Source organism: Anopheles merus, chromosome 3R (assembly GCF_017562075.2).
Source record: "Anopheles merus strain MAF chromosome 3R, AmerM5.1, whole genome shotgun sequence".
Lineage (NCBI taxonomy): Eukaryota > Metazoa > Arthropoda > Insecta > Diptera > Culicidae > Anopheles > Anopheles merus.
Window position 1 is genome coordinate 46,643,428 of NC_054084.1, and position 19,825 is coordinate 46,663,252.

The 19,825-nt window shown below is 40.3% G+C and overlaps 1 protein-coding gene across 2 annotated transcripts; it reads left to right on the top strand.

Moving 5' to 3' along the window:
* The first annotated feature begins 1,924 nt into the window (after positions 1-1,924).
* Positions 1,925-17,958, top strand: LOC121596347. 2 transcript variants are annotated; one of them, XM_041921201.1, is made up of 13 exons: positions 1,925-2,180; positions 3,396-3,665; positions 9,169-9,291; positions 11,602-11,765; positions 12,267-12,558; positions 12,634-13,491; positions 13,557-13,701; positions 13,764-14,064; positions 14,136-14,303; positions 16,255-16,344; positions 16,488-16,661; positions 16,946-17,059; positions 17,429-17,958. In XM_041921201.1, the coding sequence occupies exons 2-13, from the start codon at positions 3,506-3,508 to the stop codon at positions 17,684-17,686; spliced, it is 2,847 nt and encodes a 948-aa protein (XP_041777135.1). In that variant the 5' UTR covers positions 1,925-2,180; positions 3,396-3,505; the 3' UTR covers positions 17,687-17,958. The 2 variants fall into 2 exon arrangements, with proteins under 2 accessions (XP_041777135.1, XP_041777136.1); XM_041921202.1 differs by lacking the exon at positions 16,946-17,059 and having other exon boundaries at positions 1,931-2,180.
* The last annotated feature ends 1,867 nt before the right edge of the window (positions 17,959-19,825 follow it).

Sequence of the window (19,825 nt, forward strand, 5' to 3'; positions counted from 1 at the left end):
TGTACAGTTCTGGTTCATTTAGCTCACCTCTAGTCAACACGAACGACTTAACAATATATGTCTGTCATGGGTTCAAATCCTGAATGGACCTTGCCCTTGCCTCGGATGGACCTTGCCATTCTAAACCTTGAATGTATCAGAACGAATGAAAAAATCGTAACAATCACTAACTTATCTTCCCATTTGTATCGCTAACCAACCCTTAATATCGCAGATGGGTAGTGATGGGTGTGTAGTTCGAGAAGTCTGCAAGCTTGCTGAATATAACAGGATTTTCCATGAATATTTGTCTTTTATCACTTTTTTATTGTACATATTGATTTTTGAATCCATCCCACGATTTATTTACTGTTTCCGTATGTGTTTTGAATGTGTATGTTGATATGGTTTCATGATATCTCAAACAAATTTTTCAAAAAATTTACGGAATTTGTGAGATATATTGAAACAAATTTTAACAACAGTGAATTCAACCTATCATAATACGTATTCAACAGAAATTAGGACACCCAGAACTCAGAATATCGATACATGTTGATTGCACGTCTCCCGTTAAGCCATAGATCTTCCCATACGCTGAAAATTAATGCAATGAGAGGTTATATTTTTCATTCAAAAAAAGTAGCGTATGATGAGTAAGAGTCACGTGTGAGGTTAATGTTAATAATTGTAAGCATGAAGATGGTTTAAGCAGTTTAAATCATAAACAGTACCATAAAACTATTTTTAAACTTATCTCATAAGTAAAGTGGTGTATCAAATGTCTAAATGATATTTGTCTGCCATATAAAACCGCCATTTCGCTACTGGTATACAAATAGGCATCACGACATTTCGGCTACTGACATGTTTTCTTTTCTTTTGTTAGGCCGATCTGTAAATCTTTTTAGATACGAAAAGCTGGCCAGATAACGTTGGTAGTATTTACGTTGTGCAATAGGCTAGCTGTGACATAGCTACTGGACGGCTAGAGCTAGAATGTTTGGATTTGTTATACGTTCACGTGCGAAATGTGTGGTGTTGTATCTTTTGTGGTTGTTTTTTTTTTTATTTTTATGCGACGGGACTAGATGTTTAGTTTAATTGAGGGCTAGCGACCTTCATAATTTGTTTCAATTGCTAGAAAGTTTTTTTTACAAGAATACATTGAAAACATTCAACTACAACAAACATTGAAATATAACTTATTAGCCAGACATTATGAATGAATAAATCAGCAAAGCACATCTCTTTTACAATCTGAAATTACTTACACAATGCAACATGGCGATCATGAATGACAAAAAAACACCCTCATGAGGCTAGATAATATGACAGAACATGAGAACATATTACAATGCTTTGTGTGGACTTTTTGCTCGCTCAATTTGCCAAACATATACCAATTTAACAAAAGTGTCTAAAACATAGTGTGATGTTCAAAGTCTGTTTCATTATTAACTTAGAATACCTTTGCCGAAATGAGCTAAGTATACATGGAATTAAAGCCCCCTCATTTTAAGCTAAGCTCCCATCAGGGAGGAAGGTGCAAGATGAATTAGAAGATAATTTATTTTCTACACACATCTTACAGATATTCAGCAAATGTAAACCTCTACCTCTACGTAATTCTTCCTTTTGCTTTACTTGCAGACACATAACCAGCGATCCGGTAAGCAGTGATAAGCACTAGAATTGGCTCGCGGTGATCCGCCAGGGCAGGCGACGACCGTTGGACGTAAAAGAGCTGGAATCAGCTATGGTCTGGGCGATAAGACAGATCAGATGACAAACATTGCACGGAAACTTCTTGCCAAGCAGATACTGATATTGTCTGCGTGTGACATTGGTGGACACAATGGATGGCAAACGTACGCTCAATGGAAGCGTTATGAATCCCTCACAGTCACCGGGATCTCACAGCTGTGTTTTCGTACAGCGAGTGTACATCCTGGTCGTTGGCACTCGCAAACAAAACAGAACAGATGAGCAGCTAACGGGCGTCTTGGGTTTGATGGTGTTGGAGAATCGCCATGGTGCAGTGTGCGACCAGCGCTATATTATTGGAAGATTACCTGGAGCATCCCTCTTACCAAGAGGGCGGCGTAGACCTGAAGTATAATCTCAACCCTCATTGTGGATATTCAGTACGTCCACGGTCGTGATCGCGAGTGGTTCGTTGGCGACGATCAAGTTTCCTGGTATGGAAGAGAATATTGGTGTGATGGTGCTAGTTTTAGACGGTTATGGAAACGAATGATCATGTGATGAAATTTTCCATCAATGATGTCCAAGTGATTCGTGTTTTTTTTTTAAACAAGTGATGTTCTAGTGATATTTGGTTCGATATAAAACCTATTTGCACTGACCAATCAATCGCTGCACAAAACGATGTCGCAACAGTAGTGATATCATGGAATGTGATGAATGAAGTTTTTTTTATCGAGACAGCCATGTCTTGCGGTTGAATACAGCCAACTCAGAACCATGCGCAGAGGCGAATGAGATTTGATTGAAAAATTGCTCTCGTAAGCTTGGTTGCGTGAAATACTGGCCTAGAACGTAAGAAAGCGGACAATACGGACGGTTTCCATTTGAAGCATGGTTAATACGAGGCCGAACGAACAATCTCGTAGCAACTTTTCAAATGTACTGTGATGTTGTGTGGTAGAACAGCTAGAAAAAAATTAATAATCCATCGTGATCTAATTTCTAAAATGAATTTTTGCTTTAAAGATGAGCTATAAATACGTTTTACCTTAGAAAAGTTAGTGAGCGCAGGCAAGGCTAATTGAATTGAGCCATTGAAATTAGGGTTAATACGGCTGCCGAAGTTCTCCGTCCCTCTAAGCCGCACCGGACCGTAATATGCGTCACTCCAGTCGACCTACCAGCGCACATTATGATGCAAATTCAAGAGCATCTAGATGCAAACGTACCGCCGCACCATATCGGCCTAATTATATCCGTCCTTTAAGCCGTTTTGTGGTTCCAGCTCCCGTGGTGTCGGTGGTTGTGGCGGTAGTGGCAGAGCTGTATGGCAAAATGGTGAAGGTAGTGGCGGATACCATCACTATCATGCCGTGAAGGTATTATCGGTTAGCCGTAGTAAAGTGATACTAACACACCGCGTCCAATTACCGGAACGTGATAGAACCGTGTGTGTGTGTTTCGGACAGTGCTCGGGATAAGGTCGCGTCGCGGTTATCTGTGTAGTGTTTTAGCTTGCATGTGGACAGTATCTGCGCTTGTAAGGCGTCTTGCTTCATCGAAGATGGCCATCCGAATCACGTGAACAGATCGGATACAACGAATTAAAGAAGCGCTAAACTGCCTCTTCTTGAAGCCTCCAGTTCTCGATGAGGCAATAGTGTACGAATGAGCTGCATTTTAATGTTCGATTTTTTGTTTTGCAGCAACCGTACAGTGCAAGCCTTGCGTGGATTGTGTTTTATTGCGCGATTGGATACCGGAAGAGCACTCATTCGAGCTCTTTCTTTCAAGTTTTCGTTAACCGTTGCCAGAAATGGCAGCAGAAGAAAATGGTACCAATGCCATCAACACCGTCGTAGGGCCGGACGATGATCCGATGCGTGATCCAACACGCTGGGAGAAGTTCTGCCAGCGTCATGGAATCAATCCGAATCTGATTATGCTGAAGATTACATTGTTCGTTATGTACGGCGGTAAGTTGCGTGATTATCACAGTATTGAATCAGATTAATATTTGTTAAATTGTTATTACAGTTGTACAGTAGAAGATGTAATTGAGCTTTGAATACAGTGAAACTACTTATAAAGGCCGGGCTACATTGATCGTACTCCGTAGTGTAATTTTGATTTTCACTAGCGCATCTGGCGGCGGCTGGTGGAAGCTTTTTTTAGTCATCAAGTAAATGGGCGCAACGGATCTCAAAATTAAGTAGTTTTTTCATCGTTTTTTGATGCGAAAACGGCTGAAATACTTGCACAATATGTTTATCTATCAATTACAAAGCTTTTCCAGTTCCGTTAAAGTAAAAAACATGGAAAAATAACATATTTTCTGGAGTGGCTCCAAATTGTTAGGCAAAATGCTTCGGCCGCCGCCAAATGCGCTAGTGAAAATCGAAATTACACTTGCGAGTACGATCAATGTAGCCCGGCCTTAACGAGTTTAATCCGTTGCAGAGACACACTCGTTATGGGTGAGATTCGTTTCATATAATTTGTATAAAAAAGTCCAATAATTGGTTCTAGGGCCGCAAGTGTGCAGGTGTAAATTCATATCTGCACCAGGGAAATCTTAAAGTGTCTTGATAATACTAATATTTGAGCGATATTTGTAGCTCGCTATATATTTGTCATGATTATTGATCCATCTCCTTGGAAAAGTGGTCGATAGTATGTTTTAAATATTTTTTCGATATTAACAAATCCCATTGTTTTATACACGTGATTTGCTTGTAGAGCAACAGTTTCGTCCGGATGATGCCTGTGAGCATAAAAGGAAACAATTTGAAGTCACCTCTTGCATTGCTGAAAAATAGCTATGATAAACGATATTTTATCGGTTTATTTCTAGGAAGAGTCTGTTGTACAGTAGTTCCCTATTTCCAGCCACACCTTTTTACCAATGTAAGCCAGTTTCATCACAATTGAAGATTTGTTCGTAGTAAATATTCTTCAGCACCAATCAAGATTTCTAAAATTAATTGGCATCAAATCTACAACACACTTGTACTCATACAATTCTTCAGCAATTTGTATAATAATCTAAGAAACACTCGTCAATATACCTTTTGTACTCAATTTTACGGCATTTCTCTTGATGACAAAAGTATTACATTTAATAATGGTTAGTACCAAAACTCTCATTTGGCTGAGCATTAACTAAAAATAATGAAATGTGCAATGTAACAATTGTGAACTTGATTATACATCGGTAACAAAAATGTATTACAAAGACATTTAATACTGCTCGTTATGCGAGATTGAACTCGTTAGCATAGAGATTTGATCGGTATGCAAAAAAACTCGTAATATGGGGTACTCGTTCACTGTTTGACGGGTATCACTGTATAACCTAGCAATAGTTCTGAAAAGAATCGTTTCGATAGTAAAATTCCAACTAAATATATCGATTTTTTCTATAGTTTTTTCTTAGTGATGGTTGATTGTAGTCTTTAAAAATATTTGTATTGGTATGAAAATAATTAGTGAGTAAAACAAAGCAAAAAGATAGTCAACAATGAAATTTATTTAATTTTTTTTTTAATTCAGAGGGGACGGCTATGTCGTTTTGCCTAAGATTAATTTTATTTTATTAATCGATTGATTTTAAGATTATTTTTTCGATCACGTTAAACGCAGGTCATAAGCATCATAAATTAGAAATCAGAAATCATAAATTCTTTAAGAAAGCTTCATTGTTCAATAAAATAACCAATGATATAAAATTAAAACAATCTACTTCTTAAAATTCCAACAGAGGAAGTTTAAAAGTGAAAATGAAATATTTATTTCCATTTTGTATTTCTTCTTTGGCACAACAACCGATGCCGGTCAAGGCCTGCCTATCTGACCCATTAGTGCAGTGGGCTTTGGCTTTCAGTGACTTATTGCTACCATAGAGGATGGGGGCACGATCTATTCGGGGCTTGAACTCATGATGGGCATGTTGTTAAGTGCAACCTTAAATTAGACACTTTTATTACCTTGTACTGTCATTGCCCGTTTATTTCACGAAATAACAACAAAAACTGAAGTCATTGTACATACAGGCCCCCATAATGTTTTACCTGTTAAAATAACTTTAAGGTTTAATCAATACGAACGATGCCGTTCTTTCTGATTAAAAATGAGTTAAATAATGTAATACAAGAAAATAAAACAGAATCTACTTGAAATATGTATAAACTGTATATGTTTATAAATTATAACCTTTTTGGCCTTAGTTAAGTGTTTGAAACGTGTTATATAACTGGTTTTAACACAATATTGTATCGTTAAGTGTATTGAGTTGGTGATAAACATACATTCACACTAATTAGTCATAAAATACCTCAATTTTATGTCAATTTATCTATTTATGATAAATATTAAAACAAGCAATAATGGTAACATATAAGAAAAGAATTAAAAACCTGCTCATCCATTGGGAAATTCAGTTACCTGGAGTTTGTTGTATTATACACCATATTTCAGCTTATTTTTTAATGAATTAAAAAAAAACAAGACGTGAGAATCTTGTATGGTCATTCTGCTTCTTCTTCTTCTATTTGACGTAACGACCTACGCGGTCATACCGACCTATAATGCAACACGCTGTAGATGCATATTAGTACAACGTAGCTGGATAGTCAAGTCCTAAGACGGGGGAACGGTACACATGAGCCTTGAACCCATGACGGTCAAGTTTGCTTGAACGCTGGAAAGCTTGAAATTCTACGAAACATTTTCAGTTGCTGGGAAGAATAGTACTACTGTAAACACTACTCACACACCGAAAAATCAATTGAAAGAATTCACGATGAATCTGAAAAAATATAAAAGCAATAAAAAGAAGAGATGTAGAATCAACTATAGAAACATGTTTTATCGTTACAGGAAATGTTAATTTGATACAATTTACTTCTTAAAATACTGTTAACGTACAATGCATAGCTCCCGAAAAATATCGTTCCAATCTTTCGCATCATTTTCACAGGAATTGGAATAATCGACTCGACATACCCAGTTGCAGCTGTGTACCTCTGTACACTCGAGCTTTTGTGCATGTTTCGCTTTAACTGTTTGGGGTGAGTGGGTTTCTTCGATTGCTTCACCTGCTATGTATTGATAGTCAAATTTATCAACTTGCCCCATTGCGCTACGGAACGTGTTCTCAGCGAGTCTCGTTTTGCAAGCGGACCTCCATGTTTCATCGACAAGCAAGCCGATCCCGGTGTCCGATGGATCCTTTTGGGTTGGGGTTGAAAAATTGAACACGATGACCTAAGTGGAACTTTTGCACGAAAGACGATGACCGACAGATCGTTATTCGCCGGACCACTGGATGCCGGCAGACTACAACTAGTCAGCCGGCCCGTTTTGACCAAGCGGGTCGAAAGTCATCGAATTTACATGATACTCCAGCACCAATGGCCATTCTGGCAAGTTCTTTCCTGGTAAGATCGGACGTTGCCTGGTGTCTGGATATCTCCGGAGGAGTATGAGCGAGAGATAGAGAGAGAGGGAGGGAGAGAGAAGGAGGGAGAGAGAGGGAGAGAGGGGGGGGATGAAGCAAAAAGGGGTTGAAGCGATGGAAGGTGGGGTATAAATACAAAATGATGTTTCAAAAACCTATTTCTATTCATAACGTTTTCGTTTCAATTTCATGCCAAACGATGGTGTGAAGCGGGATCGTACGGGTACGCCGGGTGCGCATTAGTGGATGTGTGTAAATGTAGAAATGTCACTGTTAAAATGCATCTGCTATTCCTAATGTCGGAGTCGGTGCATTCCGGAACGATGACGAATGGACATTGGGTGCATTGGGTAGTATCAGCCACACCGGGTCCCACGAGAGCCATTGAGTGAAAGCACCGACCAAACTGCACCATCGTGTTGATTGGGTTGAGGGAAGATTCTCCAATGGTGTTCAAAACCGGGTAGAGCACCGGAGCAGCAGCAGTGGTGTTGCTGTACGACGGCTGGAAACGTTACCGAGGAGCGATGGAACTGAAATGAAATTGAATTATGAACTTTGCTGTTTTGCAGTGTGTAGGTACATATGTTCAATTCGACTAGCTCACTGCTTCAGCTTCAGTGAGCAGTGAGTCCTTGCGTAGATCCTCTTACTATGGGACGGGGTGAAACATGTTGGGCTTCGCGGATCGATGTGGTGGGTGTGTTGCTTCCTTTACGTTCTCCGCCCTACGGAGACTTTTGCTGGGTATGATGAAAGTGGGGGTCAGTTTCAGCACCAGTTCACTCATTCATTTTTCTCAGGAACGCTTCCAAAACCTCTAACCGGAGCGACTCTTCAAATAAGTGACACACACCACTTGCCGAACATAAAAACCGTTTACAAGGAGTGGAGAGTGTCATAAATTAATGTCCATGGCTTATTTTTACATTATCGCTTTATGGTGGCTTGCCGCACCGTTTGCCACCGTGCTGATGGTGTGTTTGAAGTTTGATTAGAGCTATGAACACACTTGTTACAGAACATGGGCAGCATCTGTAATGTGTGAGAGGCTAATGGGTTTGTTGATGTGTGTATCGAACCACACTGAAGCAGCGGACTGTATTGCTTGTTTTAATATATTTCAAAAAATATACAGAAATTGACATAATATTGAGATGTTTTTATGAATAATTAAAATAAAGTAATGTTTATCATCAATTCAATACACTGAACGAAACAATGTTGTGTTAAAACCAGTTAGCGCGTGGCCACGGAGGTGACAAAATGTTGAAAAAATATTCAACTTTGTCAAAATTGCTTGTCAACTGCAAAAAAGAGCTTTTCTCGTGGCCGCACCAAAAACATACACAAGAACGACAAAAAGCTCCAACATCTGAATATCATCAATATTTTGTTTTAAAAGCACGAAATAGGTACATAAATCAATTAGAATCATGCATTTTAGCATTATTATCATAGCAATGGGTCACAACTGCGCCAAATAGCTGTTTGTTTACCTTTTTCGCGAACGTCAAATTTTGTCATTTTTGTCAACTTTATTTCCTGGCTGCTCCAGGTTACAAAATTTTGACAAAAGCTCAAAAAAGTGACAAAAGCTCACGTTTTGAAAATTTTGTCACCATTTTGTCACGCTCATGGCCTTTCGCCTAGTGATATAACACGTTTTCACACTTAATAAAGCTCGAAAAGATATTCATTCATAAATGAACTCAATTTATACATGTTTTAAGTAGATTCTGTTTTATTTTCTTGCACTAGATTATTTAAGTTATTTTTATTCAGAAAGAATGGCTACGTTTGCATTCCTGAAACATTTAATTTATATTAACAGGCAAAATAATATGGAAGCCTGTATCACCGCAACGCTTCACTTGCAGTAAGGGTGTGTGTATTATAGACATATGTATAATATATATGGTTATGGTTTATTCCCATGCACAAGTCTAAGCATTCAAATAAATATCTCGTTTTTTTCTTTCTTAATTTCACATTATCCAATTTTTACTCCCCATCTTTAGCCACCTCCTCGCTGCTACCGTACCTGACCATCCACATGCAAAGTACCGGCTTGACGGTAGAGGAAATCGCAATCATCTACTTGGCGCTACCGTTCACCACGTTCCTTAGTCCACCGATCACCGGTAAGCATTTCGGGAAAAGTTCCTCTTCCAAAGCGCTCTCGTTCGAGCGTTCAGTGGTGTTGCTTTCTTTTCGTGCTTCTTGAAGTTTCTGCCACCGGTCAGCATCTTATCAAACGGTTCAACTGATAACGAACAGTTGTGCATCCATCCTCTACGTCTCAGTGGTTCGCGTTGCGTGTTGTGTATAAGAGGCAGCCGGATAGTAGTGGGCGGCTGTGGAAAACCACCACAACCGCGCTAGAATAAATTTATACATAACCGATAACAAAAATGTGTGCAACGAAGAAAAGCACCGACCGCGCAACAAGCAAAATAAGAACGGTGGTGTGGAGTTGTAGCGGAAAGGTTCCACTTTCAAAGGTTTCATTTCATCATTGGAAAAGTGAAGCAAAAAAAAATAACCAAAAACCATATAATAAGTTTTGAGTACAACACAATCGCCAAAGAATCGCCAAATAATGAATACCCACAAAGAAGACACAAGACCGGCCAGATCGATAAAATAAATTAAATGAAAGGGATAGGTGAGAGAAGTGTGGTGTAAAGCGAGGAGGATGTTTGGAAAATCTGCGACCGCGGAACTGTTTGATCTTGAGACAAGCGTCTTGCGAAGGTTTGTGTGCCTTCTGTGCTGTGTACTGTACTGAACTGTGGGTGAGTGCATGATACTGAAGTGAACGGGCGGCGCAGAAGATTTTCGCTGGAGTGCCTAAGTGCGTGAAATCAGCCAGAAAGCTTTACAAATTGAAACCTGCCATCATTAGCTTGAAGAGGAAGAGCTTCGTTGGATGGATGGATGCATGATGATGATAGAAACCCGTAACGAACGATGAGGAAAAGGAACGAAGAGTGAGAGAGAGAGAGAGAGAGAGAAAGAGAGAGAGAGAGAGAGAGTGGAGTGAAGCCCAAAATATCGATAGCAAACGTTGGCATGCTGGATTTGCAGTAGTTCGCAGTTTGCCTTCACTTCCTCTCGTTGGCCAAAATGCGTAAAGTTAAAAGGGCCAAATAGCGGAGGCCTTCCCCAATGGGAACGGTGTAGGTGCAGGCAGTAAAATTAATTATGTTTTTGTACAACATAAATTAATCAATCTCACTAACAGCATGTTAATTTAAGCGAATACTAATAGGGAGGAAAATAGCAAGCACGCTATTAATTGAAACGTAAGCATGTGGTGCTGATGACCTTTTGCTACTACCGATCGAGGCCGACCTGTTGTGTCCTGTTGTAGCAGGTTTATTTGGTTGATAATTGCATTGTAATATGGCATCACTTTGCCATGTTTTACAGGGGAGCGGTGTTGTGTATTGCAGTGGACTGGATCGATAGGATAGTGCATTGTAACTATTCAATGAAATACAATAATGGATTTTAGTTCTGTTTTGAAAACTTTGTCAATGCAAAACAGCCAAATTGGAACCAATGGATTGCTTTCAAACCATGAAAATGAATGCAGGTACTCCCCGATATACGCTATTAATGCGGACCGGGAGCAATAGCGCATCTCGAACATTAGCGTAAGTCGAATTTCGAGGTTTTCAGTCAAATTATTGCTATTTTTCGTATAATTTAGATTGAAATTGTAGGTTTTTAGCTACTAAATTAGTTATTCAATCTGATTTCAACTGAAGATTGCAAATGTGTACCCTTTAAAAAGGTTTTTAAAATTGGACAAATAGGGAATTTATTTATTTATTTATTTATTTATTTAAGAAATGTCAAATTTAGAAAATAGCGTGTAGCGAAATCGCGTATATCTAGTATGGTGTATATCGGGGAATATCTGTAATAACATTCAGGGAGGGATAACAATTCGTTTGAAGAAAGGCGTTATCATTTGGGAGAGATAGTGCAAGAAAAATAGTCTGGCCTTACGATCAAAATATATAAAAGATTACGCATATATAAGCATATAAGCATATATCGGAAAAATATAAAAAGTAAATAAATGTTAAAATTAACTTGGTTGATAAAGTATTGAAACATAATTTCATAAAAATTTGTTTTTCAAATAATATATTTTATACCCCTTGAATTTGTGATGAAATTTAATTTTATAAAACAAATACGGGTGGTCAAAGCGGATAGATATTTCAAACAATTCCTAAATTTGATTCCCTCTACTTGTTTATGTCACGGGTCACTCAACAAGTTATTAGTTAGTGGTGGTACATAGTCTATCCCTTTTGGAGCCGGTAACGATCGTGTCTATCCCATCGTATCACACATTCAGACACACTCACACTCACACACACACACACACACATCGTGCTCAGCTTCATAATGGTAACCGTTTTGATTCTCGGCAGGATTCCTGGTGGACAAGTTCGGACGGTACAAACCAGTTGTCATCATGAGTTTGCTTTTAAATGCATTATTTCACCATTCGTTGCTGTTGATCCCGCAGCAGGAAATACCTGGCAAGCTACCGGAAGCGTACGTAATGAGACATCCCGGCACAGGAAATGTAGAGGTGAGTGTTACAACACATTCATAATTCAATTACCTCCAGCAGGAGGGCGTTGATTTCGTCAAGCTGTCTAGTTGAACGCTGCTACCTGTCGTTCATCATTCGAACATTGAACGAAACGATAAAGTGTAGCCCAGCCCGTCCCAGCCACACCAAAAGCTAGTCAGCATGACCCGTAGGGGAAGTTTTTAACATTATTTGCAACACCCGAATCAACGGTACGGGTCAATTTGATTTGATTTTAATTTAAAAAAAATACCCTTGAGCGCACAACCTCCGATGTGCATTCCCTGTTGAAAACAATATGGTAGCAAGCACAATATGAATGTGTAATAAATATTTCAACAATATTTCATGAGCATTAATTTGTAATGAAGTAAAAACTATAAGAGTTTACTTAAGTATATAAGTAGCATATCAAACAAGCATACAAGCTAACAGAAGGCGTTCGTAATAAAAAAAAAGATTTAATATCTTCAAAAATGAATGTTTTGATTTTTATAGGTTTGGTGGTCACCCTGCCCCAGCCGTGAGTGCCCAGAGGAGGAAGAAATCGATATCGTCGTCGACCAGTGTTTGGACCATTGTTTGCTGCAGGAGCAGAACCCAAAGATCGAGTTGGCACCACCACCGACCGATCTACCACTCGTCGTCACGCCGATTGGTGATGAACCGAACGATCCGAAGGACGATCTTGATCTATACGTGCGTAACAAGGGTAAAGGCAACAAGAATAAAACAGCGGAAGTACTTAGCACTAGCAGTAGTTCGAGCACTACCGAGCTGTACATGGACAGTGAGTTGACGTAAATGATGTTCGTGTTATGGGCATGATATTTGATATCCATTTTTTTAATTTTTTTGTTTTAAGAATCATTACTTAAAGAGACACCCGAAGAATCAGAGGAAAGTGAGGAAGGGTGGGTGGTGGCGGGCAGTGGCGATTCGGCGTTTATCGTACTCGACATGCACCCCGATCTGGGCGAACCGATAGAACAGTTGGGTATGGAAATCGAGCATGATGACAATGCTACGGTGACCGACTTTAAGACGCGCTTTGGTGTGGCCTTGCTCTGGCAGCAGGGCGTCAATGTTACCGCACTCGAGGAGGAGGATCTTCGCTGCGGTGGGCTGGTAATGACATCGAACATGACGCTCAACAGCAATATCAAGCTGTCGGAGTGGGCCGCTGACTGTATGGTGCAGCGTTGTCGTTTCCGACGAAACGGTCCCGATATCTGCCCGCCGGACTACAAGGAGAGCGATGATAAGATCTTTTGGATATACTTTCTTCTGCGCTTTCTGGCAACGACCATGCTGTCAGCGGGCGTCACCATAATGGACCCAATCGCACTAACCATGATCGAGAAGTATGGTGGAGACTTTGGCCGTGAGCGGCTGTTCTCCAGCATCGGTATGGCTATCTTCTCGCCAATCACCGGTGTGCTGATCGATCTGTTCTCGAAGGATCTGGGTTACACGGACTACTCGGCGGCATTCTACACGTATGACATTTTGCTGATAATCTCCTCGGTAACGGTGTTCCTGATGCCACTCGGGGAGAAACTGCCGGCGGATAATGTGTTTAAAGATTTACTGAATCTGCTGAAGCTAAAGCACGTGATCATCTTCATTTGGTTCCTGTTCTTGTTGGGCAACTTTTGGGGCTTCATCGAGAGCTTCCTGTTCCTGTACCTCAAGGAGCTTGGAGCTCCCAACTACTTGCTAGGTAAGGCGGCTAGTGACGATTTCGAAGAGAGTTTGTTCATTTTCGGCATTGTAACTCTTTGTTAGGCATTACCATCACCGTTGGTACGGTGAGCAGCATACCCTTCCTGTACGGCGCTGGACGCATCACAAAAATTGTGGGACACGTCAACCTCATCGTGATTGCTTTCATCGCACACGCCTGCCGTCTAGTGGGCTATTCGTTTATTGAGTAAGTCCTGCTGCTAGGTAAAAAACCCGACTACTATAAAAGCTATTGCACACTATTCACAGGAACGCATGGTGGTGCTTTCCGTTCGAAGCGATGGAAGCGCTTTCTTGTCACCTGATGTGGGTTGCTGCCGCAACTTACTGTGCGCTGCTGGCTCCAAAGAATCTGTTGGCCACACTGATCGGTGTGCTGGGTATGGCTCACTTTAGTCTAGGCCGTGGCAGCGGCTCCTTCTTTGGCGGATTTCTGATCGGTGAGGTTGGCACACGCGAAGCATTCCGATACATGGGCCTGGTAGCGGTGGCTGGTGGTCTTGCTTACAAATTCATACATTCAATCTGGTTGCGTAAATATGACAATCCTGTAAGTGTGGTAAACTGCGCTGTTGGCTATTGGCTTTTGGATAGAAAACTAAAAACTTGCGTCTGTTGTAGGACGCCGACGATGAAGCCGTGGAAAAGGGTGAAGCCGAAAAGCTGTACACCGATGGTGACGAGCCGAAGACGAAAGATCAAGGTACTTCGATGTCGCAGGAGCGCCTATCGCTCATGATAAAGTACAACCAAATAGGAAGCCTCACGTCCTTACCGCGTGGCTCAAGAGTAAGTAACATCGAAGCAAGCAGCATATTTTAATTTGAGCTGTTGCGTGAACGTACGCAACGATTATGTACTGCAGGGCTTACGCGACCCAATGAAGTGGAACAAAATGAAGCTATCGTTGGGAAAGGATGACACATTCATACACTGATATCGTTAGGAAGTATGTAAAACTTTTAAACCATCAGCCACTGTTGGCATCAGATGAGATTTAAAAGAGGTACCAATGGATTCCGAGAATAAGCGCATGGCACCAGCTGTCTTGGCGTAAGCTTTGATTTCCCTTGATATGCTCATCGTTTCGAGTTTAGTTGTTGTTTGATTCTTTTTTACCTGCTTCAAGCGGATACCTGTAACCAGCAGAGCGAGAAGCATCCTCTGTGCAGATGAGCAAAGCTGAATGATACCAGCTATTATTATCAAAACACCTCCACGCTTATCGTTGTTTACCTTCGCTCCGGTACCAAATGCCGGGTACGATGTATGAAGGAGCATTAATGTTTTTGTGTTATTTTTTTTGTGAATGTGTTTTATCTTTCCACATACGGTTCCATCACACGAGAGCAGACCTCTACGGGGGAAGGGAACACTGTCTTCAGTCAGTGTGACCCATGTCATCTGGCAGATTTTCTACCAAGATGTGCGGGAAAATAAAAAGCTCAAAAATATATCTCACTCACATGATGGAACATGTTGAGCGTAGACTGATAAAGGCCTTAGCGCTGGTACCAGCCAGTGTTCATGTTTGTAAATTATTTCTTGTTTTTTTGTTTAGAAAAGATTGTTGGTTTTGCTTTTGGCAGCTGTATGTTCGTATGTGGCATGTCGTTGATGTACACAAGGATACATTGGCTAAGAACAAAAAGGGGCAGAATAACTTGAGAGATAACAGGATGAGCGATAATAAGTGTATGTGGTTTGTTTCTTTTGAAATTTGATGTAAATGGGTTGATGTGAAAAGAAAAAATCTTTAAACAAAATGAAACAAAATGCTGTGTAAAAGCTTTAATGCGAATCGAATTCCCATGGGTACATAATTTACATTGCAGTTTGGTTCAAAATCAAACTTATCGTAAATGTCGTGTTTCATAAATTCCATTTTATTTAATCTTTATAATCTTCTATATAGTTTTATTTGATTTATGTTTCTAATAACTAGCACAAAACGAATTTAAATGTAACTGCATGCCTTATTTTTAACGCCTTTAACACATTACCCACACCTTGATACAGGGGTTTACAAAGGTTCTCAAAATTTCGGGACACTTTCTTGACTCTTACGCAAAGTGAACTTTATGTGACGAGTGGTGGACTCTAGGGTACCCTTTTTTGACTGGCTTATTTGGAATCTGTAACGTACGACGTGGCGGTGATATTAAACAGAGGCCGATTCATGTATTACAAAATTAACTTCAAGCTAACAAGCTAAAACTCTATCCACCGGGGCTCGTCTATATGCTATCGCTGCTGGAACCCGATCGCTGACACGCAAACATCTGACATTTGCCGCAACATATTCCAGTAGTGATTTTCAATCTTCCCGTCCAACAAGCGAACATATAGTTCACCTCACGTAAGAAAGAGTGAGCAAAGTGTCCCAAAATTATGATAGTTCCTGAAAAAATCTGTGATCTGTGAGAGAAGGTCAGTATCCTTAGCTGATACCACTGCGTATATTACCAGAATTCGTTATACCTTAGAAAGCAATTCTCACGAATGCAGCATAGCGGTTTTCAATAACCTTCCTGTCGTTTCTGTCGATTCAATAGAGATATATTCAACTGAATGGAACAATAACACTCCATCCTAAGTTTATCCAGCAAAAGTGGAAAAAGTCAAAAGGGTATTTTACTTGTATTATTGCTCCAAGAAGCGCCAAACAAAAACCCATCAGCTGAACGGAAAACAAGCGTAGCAGAAACGTTTCATTCGATGGCTTTCTTCCGTGTTCTAGGGTGACGTGAACGATGTCTTTTCCAAACGACGCAGCAGCTACAACATTGAGTTCGTACGCGCTCAAAAGGGTGGTGGCAGTGCTTCGAAGGTCAGTACCATTCCGAACTGTCTGGGGGATCAGTGGGAAGTAGTCGGTCGTTATCGTAAAAAGAGATTGATAATTGTTATTTGTTTTTTTTTGTTTCTATGTCTGGGTATTTCATTTGCACGTGTGCAACGGGCGTTCGGCAGGTGGATCTACTGAAGTCAGCGGTCGACATTAACCACAAGGCATCCCATCAACATCTGCGCAAGGAAGGTAAAGCGTCCGATCAGTCACTCAACTCGAAACGTGCCGACAGTGCACCACGTTTGAATCAATCGAAGAACATCTCGCAACCGATCCTAAGTGCGGTAGTGGACGAGGTATGTTGGGGTTGGGGGGGGGGGGGGGGGGAGGGCACTTTGGGATTTTTGGAGATGGGTAAAATCAAAAAGTAGAAAAGCCATTAGGCACTAAGAACCTCCCAGACTCTCAATTCCATCCCTGGAGAATGGAGGATGCTGCTGCCTAAAAGGAATATTATGAGATTGTTGTGCAGGTTGTTTATGGCCGTAATAATGGGGACAGCAATGATGGGTATCACCGATCTCGACAATTTGTTCTGTGTCTCTGACTGACGCTGTATGACTGTGTTAACCTGGTTTAGGATCTGCCGTCGTCTGTGCTGTCGCGCCACAGGAAAAAGCACCATCAGAGCGGCATTCTGGTCGTGAAGGCCTGCAGCCAGGACGGGGATTTGGATCTGCGCAATTATTTGCGGGTAATTTCGTTACACCGTACCTAGGCCGGCTAATGTGCATGATGCATGATGTTTGCATGTTGGCTCGCGTATTTCGTCGGTCGGTAGTGCAATCTAGTTGAAATTTAAATAAAATTGCTCCAATTCTATCGCAAATTGTGCATGAAAATCGTAATCAATAGTAAACGGATTTCCAGATGATAGAGGGTTATTTAGAGTTGCATTTGGAATGCGTGCATGGTGCAAGGAAGGAAAATCGGCTAAAATTGAAGTGCAGATAGGTGCATTGGTATTTAGTATTTATATATTTAAAGACAAAATAATCATGCATTACACTATGGCAAAACGAATAGTGCAAACGTGTTTCACTAATGCGTACTGTTCTTACAGGAAACTGAACAACGCGACTCGATCACCGAAGGAGAGGAAGAGAACTATAAGCTAGAGCTCAGCAAGAAAGCTTCCCGCGGCCATGTGCTCAATGACATCCCCGAAAAGACAGTGGAAACGGTAGACACCGCTGCAGCTACGCCACCTGTGACTCCGGTGGTCGAGGGCACGGACACAACCACCACCACTACCACCACTACCACCACCACCACCACTCCGAGCATAGCAGATGATCATACGACAGCAAATGCTTCTTGATAAAGGGACGATGAATGTAGTGATGTGCGTGAAGAACGGATTGTGCTGCAAAGGCGCTTGTGGTTTTCGATAGTAGGAGAGATGCTTTCTGGCATCTTTTGCTTTGCCTACCATGAGGACGCACGCTATTGATTGCCGTTGCAGTGAATCCCAATCCCAATTAGTATTGTTTGTGCGTTCCTCCAGACTATGAATATTCAGCGCAAATCAGCGCTCGCCATAAGTACAAGCAGCAAACGTGAATAAAATGGATGGGTTCTGTAAAAAAAGAATCTGCTGAATTGTTTATTTGATTAGCGATATATGGGTGGTTACTCTCTGAATGAGCCGTTTTCTAATTCAAATCTACAAGCTGAAATTTAACGTGGTATGAATTTGACAGTAAAAATCCGCCATATTGAATTTCAACATTTGTGTAAAGTATGTACCCGAGATATGTGGTTTATACGTCCTCGCGTAATCCGCGTAAGTCGATTTTCTCATTTTTGGCTAAAATACAATAAATGTCATGTTATTTTTGATTTAATTTGCTTATTTTATATACTTTATCATTTATTTGATACGATTTGTATAAAATATTATTTCTATCAAAAATGTAATTTATACTGTACTGTCTTAGGCGGATTTTAGGTATTGGGGGCACTAGGCGGTAAGATGAGTTGACCATCTACATGGGCAGCGGGGTTGGGAGATTGTACAGTCTACTTGAATTGCTGACGGGGGTGCGAGAGGGAGGGGAGAGGAGTGCGAATGATTCGCGAGTCTCAGGGTCCTAGTACCTAGTACTCGGTCAACTTTTATACATACTGCATACTATAGACTATCGATCTACGAGGCACCTAAATTGACGGGGGCCCAGGCGTCCGCCTAGTTCGCCTGCCGTTATAAATCTTGAATCGCGTAGTAATAACTGCAAAGATACATTTTAAAATAGTTTAATTATTTTTTACATTTGAAATTTGTAAATCTTTTTTGTCAAAACATTTATGCTTAGGCAAAAAAAATCATTCACGAAGCTGTGGCGAATCGATGTTAATTTACATATTTTTAGGCTGAAAAAATCTAGGACATTAGTTTGGCCTATGGATTTGTATGAAATGTTGACATTATTTCAGCTGCCAATAAAAAAAACTGGTTAGTCAAATCGTAAAACCCTCCAATGGTCTATTTTTTCTGATAACCAGCTATGGACACTTGTGTTAATTCTGCTCAGATACGTTACACGAAAAAAAACGGTGAAGTTTGTGTTATTTTGTGGAAATTTATTTTTTAAAGCGATGTTCAAACGTTCCTAAAATAGACGATAGACATTTTTATTCTTTGAACGTAGCTTTTTATAGCACTAATGCTTTTTCTTTGCTACCATGCCGGCCTATACAGGCTTCCTATATTTAATAGTCCCACTCAACCGGATTACTCGAAGCCTTTCAATAACAATTGTACATATTGTCATAGCGCATTCAAGTTGGTTATTATTAGCTCTTGTGCCAATTTTTTCACCGACATCAGGGAATGGAAAGGGAATGACAACAAGGTTTAATGTTAACTGTTTACAAACCATTTTTAGTAAAAAATCTTTCACTCAAGTTAAAGATACGTAGAATGAACAAGTACTGGCCTGTTTGCAAAGTTGTTTCAAATGAACAAATAACATCTATTAGATAAACTATTTGACAGTGATAAAACGTTTAAAACATCTCATTTAGTCCACTACTAGAAGGGAAACATGTTTGTAGAACAGACAAACAATTGAACAATCAATTACATATACCTGTTATTGGTGAAAAATTCGTCCATGCGACGAATAAACGAACAGACGTATAAGAATATCGAGAGAACTGTCATACTCGTTTGTTTATACTCGAATAACGTTTGTTGACGTTCTTAGACCCAAGACTTAGACGTTCTTTAGTATATTTGTAGCGTCGTGAGTCTGACTATCCGACTGCGTGGTACTACAAGGTTTCACATTTTATCTCAAGACCATGGGATACTTTCCCGAATATGTCTTAAAAAAATTCTAAGACTATGGCATGATGCTGGAAAAAATTGATGATACCTGAGTTTATCCGATGAATTCACACTGTTCACACTCGAACACACTGTTTCTCGCTCAGGACATGGGTCGAATAAATCGTT